Below are 18228 nucleotides of genomic sequence, written 5' to 3'. Positions count from 1 at the left end.
CAATTATAACTAGGGTAGTCTCTTTCAGTCTTTTTCTGTTTTTTGAAATGAAGCTCAGGCAGTGGATGATTTCACAGCCCGGACACCAGCGAGCTCCAGGCTGCCCAGATTTGAATATAGGTGTATCCCCAAATTCCTGCTTAAGATCCTACAAGAACTTAAAGATCTTCTTGGATTCTGCTAAGAAGAAGTCACCTTTAATAAATCATTGGCTCCTTTTTTCTTATACAATTTTACACAAATCAATACTTTATCTTAAAATAACGTGAAATTAATATGGCACTGTTTCTGCGAATATATACATTAGTGAAGGAGCCAGTGCCTGGCACATATGGTAGGCATCTAATACTCGTCGAATGAATAAACTATTTTAATACAGCATAGTTTGTTTCCAATGAATGGCTTATCTACACCAGAAACCAAAAAAAAAGAAAAAAGATCCATCTTTTCTCTTTCAATTGAACTCATTTTCAGTTAATTATCTAAATGGCAATGTGTATATAGGGATTACAGACTTAGCTAAAAAAGAAAATACCAAGAATTAAACACCCACAAATTTAAGTTCTTTTTATAATATCTATTTTTTCTCATTTTGACAAAGGAAGAAAGCTGTAAGCTGTGAGCCATTCTTTAGTAGAAAACGCAGCATCCTGCTCTGATTGTGATAAAATAGCTATTACAGGGGCAGGACGTGGTGCCAACGGCAATCAGTGCTGCTGTGACTTCCAGCCTGAATCAGGTGAAAGTTTGGGATATGGTAGATGCTGTCGGTGACAGCTACTCAGGAAATGTGCTTGGGCAACTCGGCAGACACCTTCAGACACAGCAGGTCAAGGTGCAAACCAGGTCACAGGCACCTTCACACAGCTTCAGAATGGAGCCTTGGACCAGCGGCTATTCGGCCCGGCATACTACTGTTTGCAGTTCTTTATTTTTCATTAATATTTTTCTGAATGAGAACTGCATCATTTCTAAGTAGGAAGGGCTGGTTGGATTTTAAACTTTCATTCTGAAATTCTCCAAACACAAATCATCCATTAATAGGAAGCTTTGGGGTTATCAGCAGATTATCATGAGAAGCTAGCAACCACCGAATTATTTCACACAGACCACTAGAGTTTCTAGAGTAGCAACTGGAATAGAAGTGAAATAAGCCTATGTTACAGGATTCATGAGTAGAAACCTTGTAAAAGTAACAATCGCAGAATAAAATGGTCAGCTCACTGGAATGCTTTCAGATGCTCCATATGCCACTCTCACAGAGAGAGTCTGTAGAACTTTCTTCCGGTCAAATGTTAGTTTCTAACATAAAAAAATTCACTTGAAAAGTTCTACTAGTTTGATGTGGACGAATACATCATTGAGTTAAATAACCCACCAATAAAATAACAGTGCATTTGAGCCCTTACCTGTGCTACTGTTCCCTAAATTTCCTTGGTTTCCTATCATCCCTTGATTACCCATCATTCCTGGCTGAGGTATCACTGAGTAGGGACTACTGTTTCTGATTGGTGGGAAAGGTCCAGCACCAGTTGGGCTTTGCAATGTGATGTCAAGTGGTAAATTCTGGTTTGGCAATAACCTGCCCAGTTGCCCTGGTCGTGGGTTATTAAAAGCTAAGGAGAAAACAAATGAAAATTGAAGGTTAATATAGAATAATGAAAAAGAATAGTAACAGAAGTAGTGTTTAGGGAAAATGCCGTTTGCAAAATTACAAAGATATGCACGTCAGGGACCAACTGCCTACATAAAACACAAATTCACAGACAAAAAAAACATACGCAGCCCCAAATGCAGACCTGTAATCTAATGAACAAGTCTCTAACTTAATTCTTGACAATCTTGCCAAAAAAAAGAACGTCTATTATTTACCATATATTTTTCTCCCCAATGTTAATTTCTAATATTCAATTGTATTTGCTAAGTAAACCACCAGTATGGTTTTTTTCATATGTTACATTATTAGGATTTAGGAGTATTGCTTTGTCACAGCTATGAAGCTATAAACACCTCCTGCATACAGCACCAAACCCAGGCACTTGTGGTCTGGACTTTGGAACATCATTCTTAACTGGACTTTCCTAGGAGCAGACTTAGTTTAAAAATATCTACTCTCATTGGAAGTTAAAAACTTCAAGTGTGAACTCAGCTACCCGAAGTCAGTACTAAAGCTTTAGGCCTGTGCTTAATCTTCTAAATACAGCTTCTCTAAATTCCAGATACACTTAGATTTGAAATGATTCTTATGGTTCGTTCACAAGAATTTCCTGTGTGCTAAGGACCCCACCAGTGCCCTATACTATCACACAGACAACCAGCAATTTGACAACAATGTTATTAAAATTTACAAGTACAAAGATATTATCAATTACAATTTATAGAGCTAATTTATTAAATAACATCAAGTACTTTATTTTCTCGATTTATATAAACATAGTGTGAGATAGAACATTTAAAAGAAAGAATGCGTTCTTAATAATAACAAATAAAATACTTCAAGAATTAAGGCTTGGAATGGAAATTATGTACACATTTAATCATGACTTCCTCAGGCTTAGTCATCTGGTTACCATTCAAGAATCTGAATCCCATTAGGAGGTATACATCCATAGAGGAGAAACTGAGTTCTCACACGGCCCTTCATTAATTCCTCTAGGTAATAAGCATAAACTTTGTGGTGCGTTTCACGCTCATTTCTCCATTCTGACTTTGTGATCTCTCATGGTCTATAAGTAATCCTCCCTTGCCCCAGAAGTAGGCAGTTTGAGAGATAGCAAGCAAAAAACCTCTATTTTGTTTTACCCTTTTCAGAATGATCAGGAACCATGTGAGAAAAGATCTAGTAATTAAAGATATTTTGTGATTTGGTTGATGGTTGCCATTTCTGGTTTGAAAACAAAAGCTAAGCTTTGGGTCAAACTGTACTTGAGGAAAAATTCCGTTCAATTTAATACTATAGAGATTATCTTTCCCTGAATTATGTATGTGGCACAGGAAAGACATTTTCTTCCATTCAAAATTATTGGATAATAACTTTAGGTAACTATCAAGTTTGTAAATTGTGTTCATAGTGAAGAGTTCATCTTAAACTTACAAAAACCTAAAATAAAAAGAACAAAATAAATGATACAGAAATGTATTTTACAAAATAGTCTTAGGTATTCAAGCTTTATATCAAATTAATTAAACTTAAAAGGTACTTAGAAAACATGTATATATTGAAGTTCCACATAAAACTGATATTTATATGAGGATCCCTAAGAGATAGAAAAAGATATTTTTAATGTTTGTAGTCTGAATAATGATTAAATATTTTGAGTTTTTTAATAGGATATTATTCCTAAAAAGTGAGCAATAACTTTCTAATCTTCTATATTTTAAACATTCAGTTATACATTAAAACACACAAAACTCCATTTCTGAAGGCAGTAACTGAAAGGAAGGGAAATATGACAATCACCTAGAGAACTTTATCTGTGCAGGTCAGGCTCCCTCCACGTGGACTAAATCAACCACAAGACAATGTTGGAAGGCCACGTTCATTAGAATTCATTTCGAATACTTTCTGAAGGACCAGGACAGTAGATGGTGCTATTTGACCACAAAAACCTTGACGTGACTAAGCTGTTTGCATCAGATTCTAATAATCCCTGTTTCTGATGGTGATTATACGGGAATTTCTTGGCATAACCATCAATATCTCATACTCACTGCTCTGTGAAATTCGCAGCGCTGTTTTCTGGGCTCCAACAGGTGTGACAGGGCTGTTTTCAGCTGTGAGTTGCATGAGGTCATTGATGATGGCTTGCTTGTCAACTGATCCAGCAGGGGCGCCTGGCCTCGTGTCTGGGAAAAGCTGTGGTAATTGACTATTTTGCAAATCATCCAAAATCTCCTCCAAGTTGTCCAGCTCACTGCCAGGCTGCAGTTAACAAACAGAGAGTTTATCCAGCCCCACTCCGAGAGCGGGCACCACGGGCCTGTTTGCAATCGCAGACCTAACTGGTATAAAGGCACCATGCACAGCCAAACCAGAGGTGCAGACACACGTGTACCTCAGGCCTAACAGCTAATTGGTCATCTTTTAAAAAGTGAAAGTGACAAAGGACAAATAATCTCTTTGTTCTCAATTTTCTCATCTGTAAAAAGATGACTGAATTGCAAAGAAAACTCTCTTCCAGCATTTTGATTCATAGATAATTTATAAATTCCCCTTTATTTTATGCTAATAATTCAACTAAACATGAGTACGTATATTTCTAATTGACTATAGGTATAGCATGTCCAAGTGTAGGTTTTGTGGTTAGCTCTCTCTAAGAAATAACAGCAACAACAACAAAAAACTGGTAGAAAATACGATCCAAATTACACAAAATCAGTATTTAGCAAACGGTCACTTCTTTTTAGGATTTTTTTTAAGAGCAAGGGGTAAAACGCAAAATATGCTGACAGCACCCATGAACAGCCAAGCACCACCTTTTCACTCTGAGTGCTGTTTTTTCCTGCTGGCACTTTCAGTTTCAAACGACACTGGCTTTCTTAGTCACTTACCAGCTTAGGTGACAAAATGTAAGGAAGCAGAATAAAAATGGGTTGTCCCCAAACATAGCATCTATTAACCTGACTTCACGGAAGCCATAAAAATGTTTCTTAGGGCTTTTCCCTTTATTAAAATAATTTCACTTTGATTACCAACACTAAAGTAACAAGGTAAGTATCACCACTACTTCATACCTAGAACACTGCTTTCAGAGCGCTCAACTGATTTCATATTCTTTTGTGTAGAACCCATCCTACTTACCCAGTATTTCAAAATAGACAGTGTCAAACCACACAAGAAAATGACTTAAATGCAAGGATTACTTTTTAGTGAAGAAAGTGTACGAATGATTTTCTTGAGGCATAGGTGGACAAATATGTTAGGCAATTTCCCCAGTGTCACTGGATGGACTTGGAATCCTTGACCATGACTACCCCTTTTGTCTACACTGGTAATTCAAATGAAATCTTACATCAGATATGAGGTGTACTTACAGCAGACCAGCTCACAGTTTTAACCTCTATGCAATTCCTATTCCCCATGGGCAGGTGGGCTTTGCAATTTTGGCAATTTATGGTAAATGTAATACCTATGTGGGCAGTCTTTTATTGGACATATTTCCCAAGTTAGGAAGCATAAATTGAAGGGACATTTTATTTGATTCTTTATTTAGAGTCAACTAGCTTAGCAATAACTTGGAGATCCATTTTCCAGGGAATTCCTAATGCATTGTTAGAGCAATTACAAGACCGTTTTCAAGTTAGTTTAGCTACCCATTTCTAACTAAAGATGGAAGCATCAAATATGGGAGAGATACAAGAAACAGACAAAATGATCCTTAAAACTCCTGAGAAAGACAGCTCACTGTATAACCCTCCAAGGGCAACACGCCCAGTTTTTCTATTTCTTTGGCTGAGTCCTAAATGACATAGTTTATGTAGGGGTCATGCTGTGTTTAAAAAACCGGTAGCTACATTGTCACACTCAGAGCTGCAAGGAAACGAAAACCCAGTAAACTCTTTGTCACCCACCTCATTATCACTTCATAAGGGCACATACTCATTGGGTTGAACAGAGGGCAAAACTGCTCATGCTACTTTAATAACTATTTAATAGCCACCTCTTCTTTTTTTCTGAATGCATAGACAACTTTGCCTAAGTTAAACGTCCATTTAAAGCGACTCCATTGTAAATCTATCTTGTGCTATTTGAACACACAAGGTATAAACACCAATGCCTTCCAAGGACAGTGCCTGAAACAAAGTAATGGGGACTCAGTGAACCTGATGAATGCTTTAACCACGCTAACCTGTAATTTAAAACATTTTCATAGGATCAACTCAATTTCTCACAGAAATTCCTATCATTTCTATTAATTTCTCAGGAAAAATGTTTCACAAAAATGTGTGATAAGTATCCTTATAGTTGTGCCAGGAAAATAGCTACAGAGATCAGATAGAGGTTCCAAAAACGTGAAGTGTGTCACTGTCCTGTAAACCAAGTTTCCCTCCCACAAGGATGCTTGTGTGCATATTTTAAGTGGCCCTTGGAGCTCACTGTGTGTGGGGGGTGAGCTGAAATAAGTGTAAGCTGCTTCTTGAGAAAGCTGTGCAGATTGCCTTGGATGATAAACATCCAAAATAAACAGGCTCATATAAACAATGATAAAAATAAAGGATATTATTTTCTCAATGGATGCTCTCATATTTGCCCCGATCCAGACACGTGTAAGAGAAAGTTCTCGCAGTGGAGATGAACAGCAGCCTGGTCTGGACTCCCACCTCTCCTTCTTACCCTTACTGTTTGCGGAAAATAGAACTATACTTTAAACCACCTCGAACAGAAAAATAACTATCATAGTTTCGAAGAGTTCATGATTCTTCCTTTGTAATCTACTCTTGTGCCTAATGTAATGAGTGAAAAATAAGTCTAATGTTTCACATATATATATGTGTGTTTATATTAAAATACATTTGGATGGTTTAAATCAGTTTATTGTTTTTATATTTCAACTAATTCGAAATTTTAAAATCCCTTATTTTCCTTGGTTGATTTGGATTTTTAAAAAGGCTGCATTAAAACTGATTTTCAAATTTTAATCTTTGCCATTTTAAGAGTTGACCAAATTCAACTGTGGCTCAGTCCAGCTCTGATGAGTAACTGAACATATACTTGTCTTAAAAAAGCCATGCAGGAACTTCTTGGTATTATATTCAAAAGGAATTGGTTCTTTGGAGACTCATAACTATAAACACTATTTGAATTCATTCAGCTTACCATCAGAAAAACGCATTATGAGAATTCCCCCACTAGCGATATAGTAGAGCCCCGTTATCCTCGGTTTTACTTTCCGTGGTTTCAGTTACCCAGGGTCAACAGTGGCCCAAATATATTAAATGGAAAATTCCAGAAATAAACAATAAGTTTCAAATTGCGCTCTGTTCTGAATAGCATGATGAAATCTCGTGCTGTCCCGCTAAGTCTCGCCCAGGACATGAATCATCTCTTTGTCCCGCATATCCACTCTGTACATATGCTACCAGACCTGTCAGTCACTTAGCAGCCCTCTGGGTTATCAGATTGACTGTAGTGGTATTGCAGTGCTTGTGTTCAAGAAACCCTTATTTTACTTACTAACGGCCCCAAAGCACTATTAATCTCTTGCTATGCCTAATTTATAAATTAAACTTCATCATAGTAGGTACGTATGGGAAAAAACATAGTATATTCAGGGGTCAGTCCCATCTGCACTTTCAGGCCTCCACTGGGTCTTGGAATGTGTTGCTCATGGATAAGGGGGATACTGTAATAGCGCTTTGCTTGTGTTTATCTCTTGTCAGTTTTTGGAGTACACATTTATTTAATTGTCTTAAGTTTACTTTAAATGTTCTTCAAGTAGATAAAGTCCAGAACGTCTATATGGCTTTGGCTGTCTAGCAATAAAATTTGATGACTGTGGCATTTTCTTCTGTAGTCATGTAAGTTCTAGAAGGAGTGGATTTGATCACATTAAGTTTCTGAGCTAAGATTTCCTCCCCGAAATTTTTGTAAGCTTTAATTCTCATCAAAAGTTCTTCTAGTCGCTATCCACTTTGTTAGGCGTGATTTCTTCACAAGACAAAAAGATTAATGTCTTCCTTTAAAGTGCTTTGCCAAGATAACTTCAAAGTTTTGCTTAGGCATCCATTCGAATGCTCAAATTAGCCACATCAATTTGAATAGTTAGTTTAAACTATTTCAGGCAGAAAATGAGTCAGAAAGATTTTTATAAAAGTTGTACAAAATGAAAATTGGACTTGATTTCTTTCATTTTTCATTTTTCTGGATTTATGAATTTTTCATGTGTCAAACAACTTGTTCTCTGAAGGAAATATAAAGAGCACATGCATTTTATAACATAAATATTCTAATAAATTACAAAACAGCTTTGCCAAATTTTTAGTAAAAAGTGTAATTCTACCACATTTGCCTAACATAAAGTTGTTAAATGATAATACAATTCTACCACAATTTCCAGGGGAATTTTCAGGGCATTATTAATAATACGGTTTACCTTTCTAATGGAGCCAAAGAACAAGAAGAAATTCTTTTTAGACTGTTTCTAAACCCTCATCATAACTGGCCCCATAGCATTAGAAGGAGCATAAGAGTATCATTTGCTTAGGGATCTCAATATGCTCCATTGTGTAAACAAGCACATAACATAAAATTTGGTAAACATATCGGAAATTTTTCTGTCATTGTTTCCTGTTGGTTACGAAATGACGGAGAAACAAATGTTTAAATTCTCCACCCAGTAAAAATTGCTATTTTAAGTATAATAGCACCATCGAAGTACTTCCTGTTCTTAATAAGTTAGTGATAGGTTAGACACACATTCGGCTAATGGCTCTTTTCTGAGTCAAAATAGCAAGACAGCTAACTGTCCAACTCAGGCTCACTAACAATCTATCTTACTCATAAAAAACTTGTATTCCCTTGAAATCAAAGAAAAGTCTTCCATAAACTTGTACAGCAGTTAATAGGGTCCACAATTAATCTGTATTCAGGAACAGTGAAGGGGAGCAGGAGGTGAAAGAACTCACTATTTTTTTCTTAAAGTAAGTCATTCTAACTTTGATCTAAATTTAGGTAATACATACTTCCTGTGGTAACTTTTCTTTTCAAGTTGCAATGTTTTTGATGTTAAAATTGCTCCAAGGCAGTAGTTTTTGGTGGAGTTTTAAACAGGAGTCGATGGAGGGTGAGACCAGGGACTGGGTTTCATTAAGAAAGAAATACTGTACATGCGTGTGTGTATGTGTGTGTGTGTGTGTGCGTGCGTGAGTGTATGTGTACGTACACACTGCTTTTTGGTTCACCTGAAATGACAGATTTGTGCTGGTTATACTCTTGGGTTTACCTACCCTAGGTGACACTATTTTGATTAGAAAAATGTTTCTCCTAAACAATTAGAAACTGCAAGTGACTCACGGACTTTTTTTTTCTTCTTTTCTTTTGAGGAAGATTAGCCCTGAGCTAACATCTGCCGCCAATCCTCCTCTTATCGCTGAGGAAGCCTGGCCCTGAGCTAACATCTGTGCCATCCTCCTCTACTGTATATTTGGGATGCCTGCCACAGCATGGCTTGCCAAGTGGTGCCATGTCCGCACCCGGGATCCGAACCAGCAAACCCCGGGCCTCGGAAGCAGAACGTGCACACTTAACCACTGTGCCATCCGGCCAGCCCTCATGGACTTTTTTTTTAAAAAAAAACTTCTCTCTCTCTCATTTTCTTAATCAGTTTCTTGTCAGAAGTTAGCGTGGTCATCACCTAAATATAGGAATGCCCAAGAGTGTCCCCCTTCCCGACCCTTTCGGTCCCTAGTGCTTCAGCCTGGGATGGAAATAAGTTCTAAACATGGAGGGAGGGGCCAGCCACTTAGCCACTAAGCTGAGGTGGACCTCATGAGTCACACTGCGCCCTCTAGCACATGTCGAGAGACCTGAGTGACAGTATCTGTGCCTGCCACTAGCTCTGTATACTCCAGTAAACCTCCAAAGATTAAAACACTTACTTGTCAATATGGTTTTACACTACACTTTATCCAAAATACTGCTATTAACTTTCTGGTTTCCCCCATCTAACGATTTTATAGCATTACAGAATAGCTGTAATAGAGAATGGTGCGCTAACATCTAAGTTTAAGGATTGATGACCAAAGACGTTTATATAATTCGGCTGTTTCTCTTGCGAAGGGCACAAAGGCTTGAAAAATCCTATCTGCCTCACAGGAATGGGAGCAGCGGTGAAGACAGCAAAGTGAGAGAAATAAAGGAAGCTAAGGGCCTAGAACCAGGGACGGAGCGCAGCTAGGAGGGCAGGTAAGCCTCTGCTTTCCCAATCACCGCTTCAATCCGAGACCTGCCTCTGGGTCAGCCTCCACTGACTCAGCAGAGCTCAGGGGTCCAGCACGGGTGCTCCTTTCTTCTCTCCCCATCCGCACCTAGTCCCTGAAGACAGTGGCATAAAATATCCACTTGCAAAACAAACTTCCAGGACAAATTAGTGAAGCATTTTAAGTAGAAAGGCCTACACAGCTTCTTCACTTCTTAACCACTCATGACTTAAGGAAGGGTGTGAAGCCGAGGCAGCGCCCGGGGACCAGCGGGAGAGCTCGTGGTGCAGGCGGAGCCCTGGATCATCAACCAGCTCGGCCCTGGTCCCCAGGAGACACCCTACGCCAAGCCATGGTGTCTGTAATAACTCATTTTTGTTTTAAATAAAGAGAAACATTAAATGGGTTTACATTTTCCCTGTGATGTCATTACCTCCTTAGCGTATTATCAAAAATGATTTTGAATGTCACTTTGGCTGTTCTGGATTTTATCACGGGATTAATTTTTCAGATAAGAAGAACAGATAACGCAACCTACTACTGTAGTTTTGAATTTATATATGATGGCTCCGATACACTAACATCAAGTCAAACTTTAGTCTCCTTTCCTACCATCCATTTCTCCTTAATATTTTTTATACCAATGGCCTAAGAAATTCTTTAGCATGAATCAGAATTTCAGTCGAGAATGACAAGAGGTGGAATGATCTTCATTAGGTTTGAAAACCAGTCAAACTCTGATCATGCAAAGAGAGAAAGGTAAATGAGAAATAACTTGATGAAGTCGTCCTGACAAAGCCCAGTTTCCAGGAAGTGATTATCTGCAATTTAGGCATCTCCTACTAACAGGGGTCAGTAAACTACAGCTGGCCTGAGGGCTAAATCCTGCCCACCACCTGTTTCTGTATAGCCCCTGAGCTAAGAAGGGATTTGCATTTTTTATTAGTTGGGAAAAAACCAAAAGAAGAGTATTTTGTGACACACGAAAATTGCACGAAATTCCAATATCTGTGCCTGTCAGTAAATTTTTAGTGGAATACAGCACACTTCTTTGTGTCCAGTGTCTATGGCTGCTTTTGCGCTGCAATGCACAGCTGAACAGTTGTGGCAGAGGCTGTATGACCTGCAGAGGCAGAAATATCTATCATTTGGCCCTTTACAAAAAAAAAAAAAGTCAGCTGACCCCTGCTTGTATCAGTGTCCCCCTTTGCCAGACAGAGCACTGGAATACAAAGCTTCGGTGAAAATGAATTCTGTTTCAAAGAAGGACAAAGGAGAAGGCTTGTTTTCTCTAAACACCTGAGGCCTCAAGGCGCCCTGGAGCAAATCCCTGATGGATGTGGATTAGCATACGGGAGAACGCATCACACAACTTACCTGGTCACTAGGCTCAAAGCTCATCTCCTCCTTTTCAGTTTTCATAGCTATTAATTTTGTGTTACTGGCAGCGTCTGTCTTACTGTCCAGTCGCTCAAGTTTGGGCGTTATTTCTGGTAAACCAATATCTTTAGTATCATCTTTATCTAGCAAATAGCGAAGTAGTGCATTCTCCTTCTTCTTGGGGCTCACTGGCTCTTGTTTAATAGTCACTTCGGAACCAGGAGCTGTGCTGTTGGTGTCCTGGCTCAGCTCTTTGCCTGTGGCTTCTGCGGTTAACTTAGCCAAGTCCACAGGCGAACTGCTGTCCTGCAAGAGTCTGTGCAAAATCTTATGCTTCTCCTTGAGCGAGGTCCCATGTGTCGACCCCGACCCAGGCAAGCTACCTGTGGAGTCCTTGTTCGTGTCCGACAAAGAGCTGGCCAAGGGCGAAGGCTCCATCTGGTCAGATTTGGTGGTCAGCAGCTGCAGGAGTTTGGTCTGTCCTTTGCTGTCGTGCAGTCTGTTGGGTCCGTCGGCTCTCTCACCGCTCCCGGCCTGGGGCAGGCTGGAATCGCTTGTTTCCTTCTGCTCTCCAGGATGGCAGCTGCTCTCTGCTTGTCCAGTTGTACCTTCGGATGGCTCCCCATAAAGTCCAAAACAGTCTTTGGAGTCTAAGCTTCCCATCTTGCTGAGTGGGGGAGGATTCATATTAACCGGGGAGTTTTGCAAATTGCCCATTTTTAGGTCCGGTGAAGCCAACGATGACCCCAGGGAGACCCCATGCCCCTCGCTGAGGGCTTGAAGTGCATTGAGGGAACTGTTGGTGTAGCTATGGCTATTTCCTGTGCTGCTGCAAACTCCCACAGGGGAATGCAAGCTTCCTGCAGGGGAAAACTGACTGGGCGGGACTCGAGGGCTCCCGGCCACTCCAGGGCTCATGCGATGCCTGGGCGAAAGCATGGAGTTGGGCTGTCCTGGATTCATGCCAGGGCTGCTCTGTGAGGGACTGTTCATTTTGAGTGCATAGTTACTACCCTGAGGAGTGGCTGCTTGCATGCTTGACACATGGTTCATTCCCCCGGAACCACCGAACCTGCCCAAGGGCATGCCCATTTGTTCCTTTGGGCCATTTATGGGAAAATTTATATTGCTACCGAGGGTCATGTCCTGACCTGGGTTCCCACTGCACATGGGCTGGTGGGCAGGGCTGCTAGAGCTAATTGGATTCAATGGCTTCCCCATCGCTTGTCCAGTCAGATCCGGATTCATTACACACACATTCTGCTCTCTGTATAATGAGGAAAGAAATATAAGATAAAAGGAAAAACACTTAGCAAGTTGTTACTAATTTTAAAAAATGAGATGGCCTCTTTTCTTGAAAAGAACAGGCTACATTTAAAGGAAAGATAATACTTTGATGAAACAATCTGCAATTATGGACAAGACTGGACACGTATAGTTTTGGATCAAGAGGGATGTTTTCCAGTCAACTCATTAAGATGTCTGTGGTTTTACAGAGGGAGTGTATTTAAATTTGACTGCTACCAAATTGCAATTGCAGTTACTAGGTTCCAATTACAAAACATATCTTTCTCATTAAATGGTATATTACCATGAATAACTGAGAGCTTGTACCATCTCAAGGAAATGACCCAATGTCTTCAATCATTTGCCAGAGATTACAATTCCTAACAATAGACACATCTGTAAGCTTGGAAAGCGCTGATGGATACTGCTTGGCTCAAGATGAACAGCAAACTTAGGGGGAAAAGCTCACCCTTGAGTCTTAGAAACTTTGTAAGTTCTAGAGCCAATAAAGTCACCAAAACTGTTTAGGATTTGACCACCTTATGCGACAGATTCCCCTGCTCAGTCCCCACGGCAAGCGAAAGAGTCCCCGAAACAGACCACGTGGGAGGGAACTTCAGAGACCTTAGTCTGGGATCTTCTTCCCCAACGCCTAGACAACTCTGATCCACTCCTCACTGATGACTGAAGGCAGGTTTTCTGAGCTGGATGATTTTCCAAGCCCTACGAGCTTTAATTTACAGCCTTGGCAGTCACTAGTGAGTTACCAAATGTGTTCAGAAATCCAAACAAAACACGTTTCACAAATTGTCAAACAGCAGCTTTCAGTTAGGGGAGTGAAATTTGGCACACGTGTGATCACTTTCAAATTGTTTCAGTTTGAGGTCAGATTTATTAACAGTTGGCAAACAGGGCTGCCTGATTTTTTTATTCCTAAATAAGAAAGTAAATAATTGAGAAATGTAATAAAAGGGGGCTCTTTAACCAGAGCAACTTTATATATCTTCTGATACTATCTCATAAAGTTTTATACAGTGCATAAATAAATATCTATATAACTCGAAATGCAATCATTTTCCTAAAGTTGTGCTCTCAAACAATGTTGTTTATGACATTTATTTTAAAAGTCAATCCAATTTTCTTTATTTTCATTTTTTATGGAAATGTTTATTACCCTTCAATTTAAAGTCTGATGTCAAGAATTAATTTAAACCTGAGAACAAAATCTAAAATATCCCCTCTAAGTGTACATATTTGAAAGTTTTAGATTTAAACACACAGGAGCAGAAATCATGCGAGTGGCTTCAATATCCCCGCCCTGTGTGTGCCACCATCGGGAACGGATCCCTTTCCCTTCTCTGATGTAACAGGCAGTCACGTCAGAGCAACGTTACTGCTAGCCTGTGTGCTTCCAGCTGGGTTTAAATTCACCAGTATTAAGGCTGAAATTCCAAGTGCGGCCCTACTTGGATGGCAGCATGACTTTCCTTGCAGCCCACAGTCGATAGCAATATAATTCTGTATTTTAAATGTCTAGGGTTGGTCAACAGAAATGTCTAACAAACCTGAGCGGCTCTAGGACGATTTGTTGCTTCTGTAACATTTCCTCCTAAGTGGGGAAGGGGGACTGGTTTCTTAGAACTAGGATTACCTGTGAAGCATATGTAAAGATATTACAAGCTGAGGTTCATTAGTAGTCTGAGAACGGATGAGTTTGCTCTTCGTCTGTGCAGAGACAACAGTGCCATCGGACAAGGAGAAACGATAGATCTGACTGATTGCCAATCCTTGTCTCAGCACTGCAGGCAACAAGGAGACAGAAGGCACGTTTAGGAAAAGGCAGGGCAGGGGCAGCATGAGACACAATAGTAGTAACCAACGTCATTACGTTTAATATTTTCCTACCAGCACGTTAAAGAGAGCTGTAAGGAATATTTCATGTATTGAAACATCACAAATTCTTAAAAGCACATTTACATATTTTTCACTCAAAATACCAATAAATTCAATATACTGGCTTTTTAAAAAATAAAGCTTGGACTCTCTAACTATGCTCTCTTTAAAATCTTTGGTACCATGGCAGAACCGAGTGTAAATGATTTATTAGCTCAAAATAAGCTTTAGAATGATTTGTTTAAAATGTTAGCAAACAATACAACGCACAGACGTCTACAGTGCACCATCTGCATTTAATTCACCTAGTACAGTAAAATCTATGACATTAAGTATATTCTCAAATATTCATCTCCACGTTACGTTCTAGCCATCATCTCACACTACTATTCCCCAATTCAGTTTCTCAGTGTCTGAGAAGTATTATTTCTGTGGGTAGAACAAGAGGAAGTAAGAGATAGATAATCAGAAGAATCTTTTCCGGGGACAAAAGGCTAAAACTGAAACAATAAAAATGAAACAGTCTTAGTGACATGGAATTGGTTTAACGTCTGGATAAAGAATCAGGTGTTTCCATTTTACGAAAACACAACACAAATCAATTGGGTTAAAATAATTTCTCTTAAAATTTCAGATTTAGCTTTTAAAACAATTGCATTTTAAAACCATCATACATTGCATATTAAAGAAGACCATTTCGATTGAGAAAAACAGTAGCCACATAATTTAGTTACCTGTTAAAACATTTTAAGACTGCCACGTATCTACCACATAATCCTCAGCAAAACGTTGTGGGTTGAATAGTTAGCCCCAAGGCAACCAACCACATTCACCACTCCACGAAATTGCCACGGGAGGGAGAGACTGCTGACACACAATGTGGATTCTGATTTCTTGGTAAAGGTTCACTTTGAACAATTTCCCTAATGAAACACCTCTGCGGTTGCCATTAGATGCAGTATTGAGCTATTACTCTCTGCCATCAACTGCTGCATGAAGTTCCTCTGAAGTGGCAGGACTGGAAATAAGTTACTGTACCTACGTTTATCTTGCTTTGGACAATAAGTGTGCTCCTAAAAGGTAGCATGAATACAATTTTTATAATAGGACTCTTATTTCCGATGGCTCATAATTTCAGAATTTTATCTGCCTTGGCTAAGATCCCTTAGGATTTTCTATTTCCATTCGGTCCACACCAAGCATCTCTGCTAACAGGTATGTGTGAGCACGCCCCTGAGCACACTGAGGAAGGGCCTCCATTTTAACAAAGCCTTCCAGGAGATTTGTATTTAGTGCAAATGATCACCCCGATCTTACCTACTTCATACATTTGGAGGGAATGTATTTCATACATTTGTGATTTTCTTTCAGTGGGTCCCATCTGTTTAAATCCAGCACAGTGCCTGGTCCCTCTCTGTAAACCCTTTGGTGGGCCGTCAAGAAGCCACAGAGTTCAGTGTAGGGCATTGCTACTCTGGGCCCAAGGACACTGAACATGTTCGCTCCTGGTGATTTCTTAGTCTTTGTTGTTACTACTCTTTTTATTCTAAACCAGATCTAGTGAAACAGTAGGTTAAATGCTGATTTCTCTCAAACATAGCATCTTTATTTCCTCTTATTGTTTCCAACTTGAAAAATGCTGGGAGATACAATTGTTGGATTACGTGCTGATGTCTAAGAAATAAGGATGAATAAGATGAAAAGAATGAATAAGAGGAGGGAAAAATAAGGGAACAGGGAGGGAGGTCATTTACTATGATTTGTACTTTTCTATAAGTGATCTTAAAGGCATGAAGTTTAAACATACAAACACGGCTGGTAAAATGCCAAGGTCACAGATGCAGTTTCAATGGAAGATGACAAGCCGAAACTCTATTTTCAACGAGTTACAATTTTTTTCTCAAGGAGGCGGTTTGCCAAGCTGAGTTATGAGGCACAGTGCACTGCCCTCGTCCCTCACGGGCTGTGGGGCCCTCTCTGGCAGTCCCTGTGCATCTAGGCCTCGTCACCCAGTTCCCCCCGCCAGGACATAAAGTGCCCAAGAGAGGAGAATTAAAAGGCCAGGAGAAGCACTGGCCTGGTGACACAGCGATTAAGTTCATACTTTCTGCTTTGGTGGCCCAAGGTTTGCCGGTTTGGATCCCAGGTGCAGACATGGCACCAGTTGTCAAGCCATGCTGAGGTGGCATCCCACATATAAAGTGGAGGAAGATGCACACTGATGTAAGCTCAGGGCCAATCTTCCTCAGCAAAAAGAGGAGGATTGGAGGCAGATGTTAGAGAGGGAAAATGTGTCCCCATCCCCAAGGAGTACTTAGTAAGTGCTAAGGAAAGCAATTTTTTCTTTGTTTTTGCCAGTTTAACAAAAACCCAGAACGCACGTGAGGAAAAGTGATACTGTGGACAGACCTTTGGGAGCAGCACAGCAGTGACTGCAAGGATGGGCGTCAGATTAACCTCCGGCACTGACACTCACTGACCGACTGCTCGGGAGCCATCATCTCACCCGTGTCAGCATCCTCAGCGATAAAGGAGGGCCACAGTGCCTAACTCACAGGCGTGCTGTGCGAGTCAGTGAGATCACGCAGAGAGGGACGAAGTCAGACACGGGCCAGCGGCTCAGTGCAGGCTCCTGTTGCTACTGAAATACGCCTTTGAAGTCTCGGGTTTAGTTCCAGCTGTCCTAGCAGCTCATCGTGGGACCTCGGACAAGTCACTTCACCTCTTTGGGCCTTCTAGAAACACCCCGGCAGTCTTCAGGATTCTACCAGGAATTCACTTGCTCTTGCACACTGCATTTCCTTCTTACTTCCGGATTTTCCTTATGATTCAGATAACATTTCCTTTGATATAAGATGGTACCTTACTTTGTTGTCTTACACATCTAGAAGCCTTAGGATCAAAGAAAATGACCTCTTGCCTTTTCCTTTCATCTGTCTGCAAAATCATCACCTGTTCTATCACTGTCACTGCACTCTTCTGTCCTACAGGTTCTCCTATTACATGTCCCTTCAGAGGGCAACATCTTCTGGGCCAGATAATGCACGGACATACGAACACAAAAGTCAACAGACCCAAGGCCCCTGAGATGAACTTCAGGAATTACCGTTTCGGAGAAAGCTCTACGAGGACACACTAACTTAGCAAAATCAAGTTCAAGAACAACACCATTTGGAGACGCTCACCTTCATGATGATGCCTCTTGGCGTGGGACACCGACTCCCCTTCATGCTGTGCGTGGAACTTCTGGATGCACCTTCTCACCAGGTCCTCCCAGCCGGGCTTCATGGCTGCCCGCATGCTGCTAGTATCCAGTGAAGTGATCTTGCCTATTAAATAACAGCAAGCGTTAGACCTACGGACTGATCTATTATTTACAGAAATAATTAAATTTTAAAGAGATAAAAATTTATTTATTTAGAATAGGTGGCACAAGTACATGGACCCAAAGGGTAGACAGTGAAAATCAGCGTTGTCCACCCCCGCCCCTGCTCCAGCCCCTTGATGCTTCCACCCCAGGGGCAGGCGCCTCGACTGGCTTCTTCCCAGTCTGCTAGACACATTCCTTGCGTTCGCGAATCTGTAAGTGTTCTAAAATGATTTCCTTGGGAAGAAAATTCACCTTGGAGATCCTGGCGAGTAGTAAAACTTTCTGACGAGGTCAGGACTGGTCTTTCCTTCATGGGAACTCTTCTCGCCACGCAAATCAAGCAGGACTGCAAATCTTCAATCACAGACATTTGTGGTCAC

The 18228-nt window shown here is 40.4% G+C and overlaps 1 protein-coding gene across 24 annotated transcripts in view; it reads right to left on the bottom strand.

Moving 5' to 3' along the window:
* The window catches only part of NCOA2 (nuclear receptor coactivator 2), a 267580-nt gene that overhangs the window by 33095 nt on the left and 216257 nt on the right, over window positions 1-18228 (bottom strand). For 15 of the 24 annotated variants that reach the window (XM_070221446.1, XM_023648481.2, XM_070221443.1 and 12 more), the window contains 6 exons: window positions 18101-18202; window positions 17664-17807; window positions 14237-14384; window positions 11296-12565; window positions 3712-3922; window positions 1410-1616 (listed from right to left, as the gene is read on the bottom strand). In XM_070221446.1, the coding sequence (XP_070077547.1) occupies window positions 1410-1616; window positions 3712-3922; window positions 11296-12565; window positions 14237-14384; window positions 17664-17807; window positions 18101-18202 (2082 nt within the window). The remainder of the gene's footprint in view (window positions 1-1409; window positions 1617-3711; window positions 3923-11295; window positions 12566-14236; window positions 14385-17663; window positions 17808-18100; window positions 18203-18228) is intronic. The other 9 variants (XM_070221452.1, XM_023648484.2, XM_070221459.1 and 6 more) reach the window with 1 other exon arrangement.

Source organism: Equus caballus, chromosome 9 (genome assembly GCF_041296265.1).
Source record: "Equus caballus isolate H_3958 breed thoroughbred chromosome 9, TB-T2T, whole genome shotgun sequence".
Lineage (NCBI taxonomy): Eukaryota > Metazoa > Chordata > Mammalia > Perissodactyla > Equidae > Equus > Equus caballus.
The sequence above is the reverse complement of the archived record's forward strand: the minus strand, read 5'-3'. Positions and strand labels throughout refer to the sequence as shown.